Source organism: Eretmochelys imbricata, chromosome 14 (assembly GCF_965152235.1).
Source record: "Eretmochelys imbricata isolate rEreImb1 chromosome 14, rEreImb1.hap1, whole genome shotgun sequence".
In the NCBI taxonomy this organism is placed as follows: domain Eukaryota; kingdom Metazoa; phylum Chordata; order Testudines; family Cheloniidae; genus Eretmochelys; species Eretmochelys imbricata.
The window spans coordinates 12,907,765-12,918,339 of NC_135585.1; the positions used below are offsets into that span (position 1 = coordinate 12,907,765).

The following is a 10,575-nucleotide window of genomic DNA, read 5'->3' on the forward strand; positions in this document are numbered from 1 at the left end:
TAATGGCCTGGCTTTGGTATTTTTACTAGACAGACAGTATGAATACTGAAGTGACAGTCCCCACCAATGTCAGGGCTTCCCTCGCCTGGTGGATGAGCCCAGGGCAAGTGTGTGCTAAAGTCCCTTTCCTTCCTCCCACATCTGACACAATCATAATCACAGAGGCATCCCTCATAGGCTAGGGAGCCCACACGGGTGACCACACAACACAAGGTACGTTGACACCTTCAGAGGCCAGAATGCTCATCAGTCTCCTGGAACTAAGAGCAGCCAGACAAGCCTGCAATGCATTCCTCCCACTTATACAATCCTAACCTGACCGGATAATGTTGGACAACTTGATGACTGTCTTCTGTATAAACAAATAAGGAGGGATGAAATCTCCTCTTCTGTGCGTAGAGTCAATCCTCTTAGGGAACTGGTGTATCTGGAATCACATTACACTCTGTGACATGCGTCCCGGGTGCACAAAACTCAGAGGTGGACAATCTCAGCAAGCACTTCTCCACCGACCATGAGTGGGAGATACACAATTCAATGCTAAATGAAATCATCACTCAGTGGGGAATGCCATCCCGGGACCAGTTCACCAAATCACTGGACACTTAGTCGATGTCCCACCTATCCATGAAGGTCGTCTTCCTTCTCTCCATGTCAGCCAAAAGGGTGAGCAAACTGTGGGCACTTCTGGCTGACCCACTATACGCTACTTTTCATAAAGAAAAGCTATCCCTTTGCCTCCACTCAAAATTAATCTGTAAGGTAATTTCAGAGTTACATATAAATCAGTCAATTCACTTACCAGTATTCTTTGCAAAGCGTTCTACCTGCAAAGTACGAAACCAATTAGAAAAATGGCAAGACACTTGCTATAACAGAGCAAGAATGCAAACAAGTGGTATCTGCTCAGAGACTACGCGGGTTTTTGGTTTATACTCCGTTGATATCAGCGCATCTCCCTTCCTGGGATGAGGTGAGGGCCCGTTCCCTTAGAGCACAGGCAACCTCAGTGGTATCTCTTCAGGCAGTGCCAATGCTGGACACTTGTAAGGCAACAACTAGGAGTTCCAGCGACACCTTCATTACACTTTAGTCCAAGCCTCTTCTGAAGATGCAGCCTTTGGAATGGCAGTATTACGGACATCTGTACTGTGTGCATCCTTGCATCCCCCTCCTATTTGACTACCTCTTACCTGTCGCACGTGTGAAATACACGGAGACCAGCACGCGAAGAAATGGAGGGTTACTTATTTGTAACTGGAGGTTCTTTGAGATGTATGGTCCCTATCTGTATTCTACTACTTGCCCTCCTCCTTCTCTGCTTTAGATCATGACAGGATTCATGGTAGAGAAATGACCAGAGAAGCGGTCCATCCGCTCCTCCCTTTATACCCTGAGTGCTGAGTATGAGGAGCTCCAGGGCACAGGTGTGGATCAAAAGACACTACTTGCAAGATTTTCCAATCTCAGGCACATGGTACACACACATATCTACATGTGAAATACAGATAGGGGCCACTCCTCTCAAAGAGCCTCCAGTTACAGGTAAGTAACCTGTATATCTCACATCTCTTTAAAGAGTTAGGGGATAATCTTAGCATGGCCAGCATTCTGTCTCTTGCTAATGGGGTCTAGCATCAAGGCTGAGAGTAGCTGAATGCATGGTTGGCCATAAAATATATGTCTAGCAAAGCCACAGCGCTATTCGTCCCTAATCAGTTACTTTGAAGATATTTCATATTCAAGGTGCTGAATAAAAACCATGTCTTTTTCTGAAATACAGGTCAAGTTGTTTGCCCAGCCAACAGTGGTGGAGCAGAACTGTCAGGTGATAAATCTACCCAAGAATTCTTCAGCCAAACTCCCTTAAAATCTATGTTGGTGATAAGTGGAGGAGAGGGATATATTGACTTCAGGATGGGTAAGAAGTTGGATCTTGCAAAATGTGTTTTCATTACCTTTGTATAATGCAGTAAAAGTGCTTTATGATAGAGTTAATGACTTGATCTGTTTTTCTGTTTAAAAGCTAAATCTGTTATGAGGCTTCTAAGGAAGGGGACAGTAATTTAGGAAAGTTTCTGGTATCTGAGTATGTTTGGATAAATATTAGCCCTGTATGGATTTAATAGAAGACTGAACTGTAATTGTAACCATGTTCTTTCTGAAAATAATGAGTTATATTAGTCTTAGTGCCTTTCATCCAGAAGGATTTCAGAATGCTTTCATACATTTAGATACACTGTAGCTCATATATTAACTATCCAGGAATCTCTTCACTCACCCACTTCTGAAATGCAGCCACCTTTGGGATAAAACCCAACAGCTGTTTAACATCTACACTACCTAAGATAGGACAAACAGGACTTTATTTGGGGAGTGGCAGAAGTCTTCTCATTTTCATTAATGGGCAAGTAAATCAGTGATACATTTGAAATCGGGCTGTGGAGAAGAGATAGATAAAGTGAAAAGATTTTAGTCAAATCTTTGTCAAGACTAATGCAATCTGCATACAAATATTCATTCAATCCCCATTTTTCAAGCCCTAGTCCATGTTCCTGTATTTCTTGGACTACTTTGACAAGAAGGCATTAAGTGCTTTTGTGTTAATATCTTACATTGCTGGAGCATATGCCCTTGGCTTAATTTACCTTTTAATAAACCTGATTTTTAAAGATTACATGAGTCTTTGTCCAGAAATCTTAAAATTTTCCTTTTATAAGAAAAAAAAAAAAAACAGTTCAGATCTCTGCTTGCCCTTTTTTCATATAGAAGCTTGTAACGGTTCCTGTTCTGGTAACACTCTTGCATTGATCCCACCTGTATGGACTTGGTATACATTTACCATATAAACACAGGTTTACTTAATCAAAAAGCCTTTGCTTTAGGAAAGAAATACATGAATGAGAAGCGTAAGAGTTAATAGGTGTAACCATTACAAAACAGTTAATGTACAATCCCTTGACCCCCCCGGCCAAAATTATAAAAGTATGTCTGCAAGCTCTTCCTCCCTGTTGCAATCCCACTCATGTCAACACTTCCACTTGGATGATATGCAGGGTAAACATTGTGTCCCTTTTCTATTTTGCTTTATGTACCCTAGCATCAAACCTTAGATTCTCAGAAAATAAATGTAACATTTATAAGTTATAGTTAATTTAAGCTAGGGCTAGTATTAATAAATATGGTCTTTAAAATGCAATGTTGTGGAATATTTGTAGTGCAAGTTTCCAGCTTGCTAACTTAGTTTTTTGTTAAGGGTTTTGAATCTGCTGCTGCTCTAGGGGCAGATGGCAGCTGTCTTTCATTGCGTATTCTTGCCCATTACTACACTGACCCTTCCTGGTGTATAGTGCTAATACCAATGCATTTTCATTGGTATGTTCAGCTGAATCTAAGTTGTCGTTTCTCAGGTGATGAAGGTGAGGAATCTGAACTTCCTGGAGAAGCTCTGCAACTTGAACCTTCTGTAGCCAAAGCTGAGAGGAGTCACCTAATAGTGTGGCAAGTAATGTATGGCAATGAGTGAACCCACTAAGAAGCAGCTGGAGGCTGAAAAAAGGCTTCTGCATGTTTTTTGGTTTTTTATTTTTGCAGAATCTGTTTCACTACATGGTGTTGAAGCATTTGTTTGCTGTTTAACTTTATATCGCAAATCTGTCAGACCTTAACAATACAGGAATTAGCTTGTGCTGTTTTACTGCACCAGTGTTACATAGGTAAGATCAGTATAATGAAGAAATCAAAGTGTTTCCTTTCTCAAGACTGGTGACCACTGGTAAGCAATCCAGAGAGCTTACTGTACCACAACAATCTTATGTAGTTCACTTCTTTTGCTAGTGTCACTCTCTATCACTAATTGAGTTAAACTTCATTACAGCTGAGATTAATTTATCTGCACGACATATTGAGTGAAACAGCAAAGTTATTCCCAGTGTATTATAACATTGACAAACTAATATCAGATGAATTATCAAGATTCATGTATACATTCAGTGAGGGCTAAAGTGAATTGTAAATTTTAACTTTTATTTTCAAACCTGACAAATCGTGTTTATATAGCGTATACAGTTTTGTTTGTGGTTTTCATCAAAACTTCTGGGGGAAGAGGGGATTGTATAGAAGAACTTAAATAAAATATTTAAATAAAATTTCATGTTTGACTGCTGAAGAACTCTAAAGTTTGAGAACTGCTACCCTCAATAACGAACAGTTTGGAGAACAGTCTTCTCGCTTTTTCCTTGTCAATTGGCAACGTCTCAGTAATTTCCAAAGGACACTTAGACATTGGGATGATTATAAAACTGAAAAGTTGTAAAATCCTTGAGCAGGGGATACATTTATTTTCTTCATGACTTAAATCCATATATCTTTTCTTAGACCCTAGAGCAATCTTCTCTGCCTAGCTAGTCAAACTCATGAGTAACTGTTATGGAGGTTAAAGACCTCAAACAGAGCAAAAGAACTGACTGACAAAAAAGAAAATACAGTCTGCCCAAATGAAATTGCAAAGGAACTTTCAGTTCTATAATTAGGCAAAAAACACATAATTGTTTCATACCCCAATTTAGGTAGTGAAATACTATGTTATTTAGAGAAAAGAAAAACACATTAACAGATTAAGTAACATTAAGATCGAGTTAACTGACAGAAGCCAGGAGAGTCCAATATCAAGGCGGACATTCTGTCTACTCACCATATATTTTTTTAACCACAATAGAGTGAGTTCAGGATTGAGTGTCTTCCTTTTGCTTTGAATTTCCTGAGTTGGTATCAAAACTGAGTTGAACACTTTCTATATAGTTTCTGTAAAATGTATAACACTTAGCCAGTTTGTTCCTTAATTTAGTCTCTGAACAATAGACATTTTTAAAAATCTGAACATTCAGCACGTATCCCAAAAAGACTGGGACTGTCTGAGCAATCTGTTTAAGTGACAGAATGGAACAGTTTCAAAGGAATAAATATAGACAAATGTTTTTTAAAACTGCCTAAACATTTTTATGCAATAGGAGCAGTTCTGGTCTATCAGGCAAACGTGTTGATATATTTTTCTTAATTTTTTAAAAACACATTTAGCTGAGGTCTATTGTGTAAATATATATTTAGGCAGCTTTTTTCAAAGGCATATCATATCTGATAAACCAGAAAAACTCCATTCAGGTCTATTGGTTAGATTTATATGTATAAATACTTTTTAAACAGCATATTTTGTACACAACTGTTCCACTCTCGTAAATATGTATTTAGGACATAGGCTATGTAGTAAAAATCCTTATTAAAAATGCCTAATATCTTGGTAGTGTATTTTCTCTCCAGAATGCCAAACGTGATGAGTGTTATTCACAAATCACTTTCCAAATTTTCATTTTTACAATCAATCTTGAATTGCTTTGGCTTAAATATGAAATCTGGGAACTTTAAAAAAAATACAAGTACATAAAATCAGACTGTCTTAAACATTGTTATAAGAAAGACCTATTTAAAAATATATATATATATTTAGATTTGTATGCTGAACTTCAAGCACATTTGAGTTATATCTCATGAAATTGGTGTCTGAGAAAAATGCTGACTAAACTTTAACAGTAATGCAACCATCACTAAACTAGTTTTATTGCTCCTCCTGCCATCTTTCCTTTTAAATTTAACTTATTGGCTATTAGGAAAACATTCTATGAGCTTTATGCGCCAGTGGATTTTCACTTTCATGTATTCTCAGAAAGAACGCACAATTCTGTTCCTTAAGTCTTGTATAGCATTTTATTTGTAATTATTAACGGTTTCTCTGAACTGCTTCACTGCTGTCAAATAGAGCAGATGTGTCTGACAAGTGCATCCCTAGTCTTTTTTGCCAAATCAAATGTGTCTGGTACACTGTGCCATTCTAGTCACTTCAGTGGACCAGCTCTTGCAAAAATGGCTGCAGAGACAGAAGTGTTTGTGTCCAATAGTGGAGGGGTTTTAAAGGAAACACGGCCTGTGACTACAGTACAACTGTGGGTGTAGAGGAGGGGGTTGCACACTACTCTGCATTATTCATTTTAAAATTTATCCCCTGTTCTAAGGAACAGTAGGTTAAGGGCATACTTATTCTCCTCACAATGCACTGGGATTTATAAATTCCAGATCACTTTGAAGGGTGGGTAAAGCACGTAAAACCCCATGCATCAAGATGACAAACTCCTAAAAATCCTAAATCTCAAGAATGTGTTTATGCATCACAGACTTGTGGTTTAAACGTCCTATAAAAAGGAATCAATTTCTTGATAGCTACAGCTTGTTAATAGTTTGAAAACATTTCGAGCACAAAATATGCAGCACATTACTTGTCCGGATAAGTGTGTTTGCATGGTAAAGGTAAAATGACTTATATAAGCTGCTGTATTGTTCATTTCTTGTAAAGGTCTTCCTGCGTTGGATCAGATAGAGCTGGCAGAGTGTAGACACTTTATCATAGGCTGCCTTCGTAACAAACAAATGTTAAAACTGTTTTATTATACTAACTGTTCTAAAGAACATATGTCTTTAAAATGGTGTGTAACTGAATATTTATTTCCATGTGAGTATTATAAAAGTTACCAAAGGATTAAACTTGATTTAGCACTCTTGTAAGTGACCCTGTTGAGCTGGGGTCTTGTAAGTGACCCTTGTCTGTAAAATGAGACACAGTAAAAAAAAATAATAATAAAATACAGCTCTATGTGGAAGTTAAATATTTTTTCTAACAGGGTTATGCCATATTCTAACAACATATGTTGCACCTCAGAGCATTTTTCTATACACTAAATGTCTTTCCCAGCCTCTAACAAAAATTAAGTTTCCTTTATTAATTTTGTTGCACATTTCTCAACCTTTTAAACCTATTTTAAACATTTTATGGTCTGTAATTTGACAGTTTTGTCTGTTAGACACTTTACGCTGAATTTTACTTGCCTCTGTAATCTGAGATGGATACTACAGCGTTCAACTTGCTGTCTGTTAAAACTCAAGGCTTTTCTGTGAGCAAGAAAGCTCATATAGCAGTGTAGTTATTTCAGTATTTATTTCTATTGAATCCTTGGGGTTCAGAATGTAACTTTGTACATGAAATATATATAAATATGTATATGAAACATGCAATGGATTTGGTGTTTTCTTTGTAGACTCATGCTAAACGTGTGTAACAATTGGTACCAGACGACAATTGTCAAATAGTTTTAACAGCCAAATAACTTCATCTTAAGTAATTGATGTAAATGTGTAATATCTGTAACCAAGAGCCAGGCTGCATTCTCCCATGGTAAAACCAGCAAGAGGGGGGCTAATGAAACTCTTCATGGAGTTTCTCATTGATTGCTGCATGGTGGGTAGACAGACCGCATTTACCTCTCAGTGGAAATAATTGAATCCATTCACAAACCTCATGACACTGCAAGTGCCATGGTCTTTCAACACCAGCTCTGGCTTCCTGATGGCCCCTGTACCTCTCCTGACCACAGATATTCAGCAGCTCCGTAAATGTGGAGTTCTTCACTTCAGGGTGGGTGTTGGGAAGGGGTTCAGAATTTGGCTTGATCATTCACTTTTCCAAAAAGCATCTCTCTGGGTTGGCTGGGAGATTGCAACCTTGTGGCCTTGCCCCCCACTCTCACGGGGCTACTGGTCCCTACGGAGTACTAGACCTTTGGGGTTTTGTAGATAGTAGCCAGGATCTTGATTTTCATCTAGAAAGATTTAGTAGAGTATCAAGCACAAGTGTAATGACTGCCCTGCTGTATTTGACAGAGCCATCCCTATTCTACAGTAGTTTAAGCTTCTAAGGTTGTCTTCACGGGAGAGTTAATTCAAGTCAACTCCTCTGGTATTAGCTTAGCTCAAGAGAGCAGCCACAGTGGGATACAGAATTCCAGGTGCAGTGGTGACTGGATGACCAGCTAACTTAGCATTATACTACAACTCTACCCAAGGGGGCTAGTGCCCCTGCAATAGAAATATTTAAACTTGTTCATGTCCAGGGGCGGGGAGGGGAGGAAGAGTGAGCCCTAGCAAGGCTGGACCTGTCACAGTGAGGTCCAGGATCGAGCCTGGGCGCAGCAGGTAGGAACCCCCAGGACTTTCCTTTTCAGCCTGAAGCCATCTCTCCCCACCCCTATGCTAAGTCTCAGCACCTCCCCCTCCCAGGCTCCGATTGTAGTGCAGTACCTGATAGGCCAGGCAACTCTAGTTTAAAACATCACCACACTCAAATGAAGGGTTTTTGTGTGTGGACAGTTAGGGACAACACACAAGTTAACTGCAGTGAAGACAAGTTCTAAGGGACTTTCAAGTAGAGCAAGTTGCACATGCTTAACCTTGACATAACACAGGTATGGTCTCGCCTTCCGCTCAGTTCTTCAGGGAGCCTGTTAACGTAGTCTGGCTGGTTTTGGTGGACTTTAAGTTGTAGCTCTTCCATGCTAGGGCTGTCTCTTTCATTGAACTTTTTTACCCACAGCTTGTTCAGCTGAGGTGGCTTAAAGACTTTTTTAGTCTTGCTTTTTTTTTCCCCTGGCATTTTCCTTCTGGTCTTGGGAACACAGATGAAAACTAGCTCACTTTGTTAGCTGTAGCCAGTTCTTGTTCTTTATTGTTTGACTTCCCTGGTTAACTTTTCCTCCCTTTTTAAGAGACTTTTTTACTGCCTTATTCACTTCCTAATCATAGTTTTTTGTTTTGTTTTTTAAAAGCTGGCTCTAGTCACAGGCAAAAATCAACCTATAATTCATGTTAAGAATCTAGAGGATTTCCACTTATGATTGCAGCTCAGATGAAATAGTTTCTGGCACTGGACTGTAGTTTCCTTTTCACCTTGCCAAAGTATCTGACTTGACTCTTTCAAGCCAAAACACAAGTGGAGCTATTTGAGCCCAGACACAAAGGAAATACTTAGTGAATTATAAAGGTAGGAGGAAAGAGAAGAGAGACAGTGCCAAGAGATTCATTCTTCATGCATGGACACAATGTTCAGCTAGAGTCAGCTTCCAACTTTTGCTAGCTTACCTGCTCCTGTTTAGCCGTCTGTTAGATGTGTGGCTTAGTTTGTTTTTTAGCAAATGGTCACCTCAGTTTACTTTTCTGTAAGTCTTTTAAAACTATTTAATATTTTTATGGCCTGCTAGAAAGGTGAAAATACACACCCCAAAGCATTATGGGACACAAGGCAACGTGGCTATAGTTCTAACACTAGATACATCATCTAGTCCATTTCCCTGCCAATGAAGGCTACAGCTAAGGACAGTGCAGTTCAGCACAATCCATTGTAGAACCTATGTAAAGTGACTATACATATTTAAAAGATACACTGGTCCTGTAAACATTTTATGGCAGATAACAGGTGGGGGGACATGGGGTCATGTGCCCCCCAAGCTTTCTAACTCCCATTTCTAGCCAAGCATCCACCAGCACTTGGGGGGGCTTGCGGGTCAGAGCCATCGCAGTCCTAGGGGCTCAGGAGGAGCAGCTGAGTCCCAGGGTGCTCCATTGAGGGACCATCCAGCTGGGCAGCATGCTGGGGCCAGGAGGGCCATTGGAGCAGGCAGGGCAGGGCAGGGCTACTGCTGGTGCCTAGCAGTGGGGAGCTGAGCTGGTGCGGGGAACTAGCAGATCCCATCCCCACTTTCCATGAACTAGCTGCAGGTGTTGGGCTCTGGAGCCCAGGCAGAGGTGGCTCAGCAAGGGAGGGCACCCCCAGCAGGAGGAGCAGCACCACCATGTGGCTGCTGCCTCACTCACAAAGCCTAGGGAACGGAGCAGCCCAATACTGAGCGTGGAGGGGTGAAGAGGGCTCTACGTTCTTGCTCAGGGGGCTTCTGTAGAGCCTGCAAGGTTGGGGTGGGAACAGGCTGGAAATCACTTCCTTCACCCCACTCTAGCACTTGTCTGAGGGAGGGAGAGGCTTCCCCCAAGCTGGCAGTGCTCTGGGCAGCTTTTGCACGCACAGGGCTTGGCTCCTCCTGGGCAGTGCCCCGTGCGGGAGGGTCTTGGGCTTTCCTGGGGTGCTGGCCAGGGAAGCATGCAAACGACTGATGGGTGGGCAGCAGAGGTGGCATATGGGGTGGTCAGGTGCCCCCCCAGAAGCTTTAAATTGTGCACCACCTTCCCCCCTCCCCCCTATCAACTGTTACCTGTCTCTGGTAGATAAATGAGCCTATGCTAAAGCAGCTAGAGCACAAGCAAGTAATCTGTGCCTCATTTCCCCATCTGGGATAACACTGAGCTACAGCTGAGAAGTGCAGCGAGGTGCTAAGGATTGCTAGGACTACACCACCATGCCTAAACTGAAGTGTGTGTTCTGGCGTAAAACAGTCCATGGCTCGGAAAATTTCCACAGTGTGGCTTTAGTCACCAGCTTTTTAAAAACTGGGAAGTTTCTTGGAACAGCCTCTTGCCAATGAACATCCATTTAGAATTGGCCTCCTTAGGACAGTGCTGAGTATTTGAAACGAGAAAGAAATAGATGTAGCGAGAATGGGTTCTCAAAGAAAAGAAAAATCTTATAGATCAAGTTACAAGGGAAGATTACTGAAGTGCAGACTATTAATAAATTTTTACACATTC

General features: G+C 40.8%; 1 protein-coding gene across 3 annotated transcripts in view; it reads left to right on the forward strand.

The window, feature by feature from the left end:
- SPAG9 (sperm associated antigen 9) overlaps window positions 1-7,119 on the forward strand; it is a 108,326-nt gene extending 101,207 nt beyond the window's left edge. For all 3 annotated transcript variants that reach the window (XM_077834303.1, XM_077834301.1, XM_077834302.1), the window contains 2 exons: window positions 1,784-1,921; window positions 3,411-7,119. In XM_077834303.1, the coding sequence (XP_077690429.1) occupies window positions 1,784-1,921; window positions 3,411-3,526 (254 nt within the window). In that variant the 3' untranslated portion in view covers window positions 3,527-7,119. The remainder of the gene's footprint in view (window positions 1-1,783; window positions 1,922-3,410) is intronic.
- The last annotated feature ends 3,456 nt before the right edge of the window (window positions 7,120-10,575 follow it).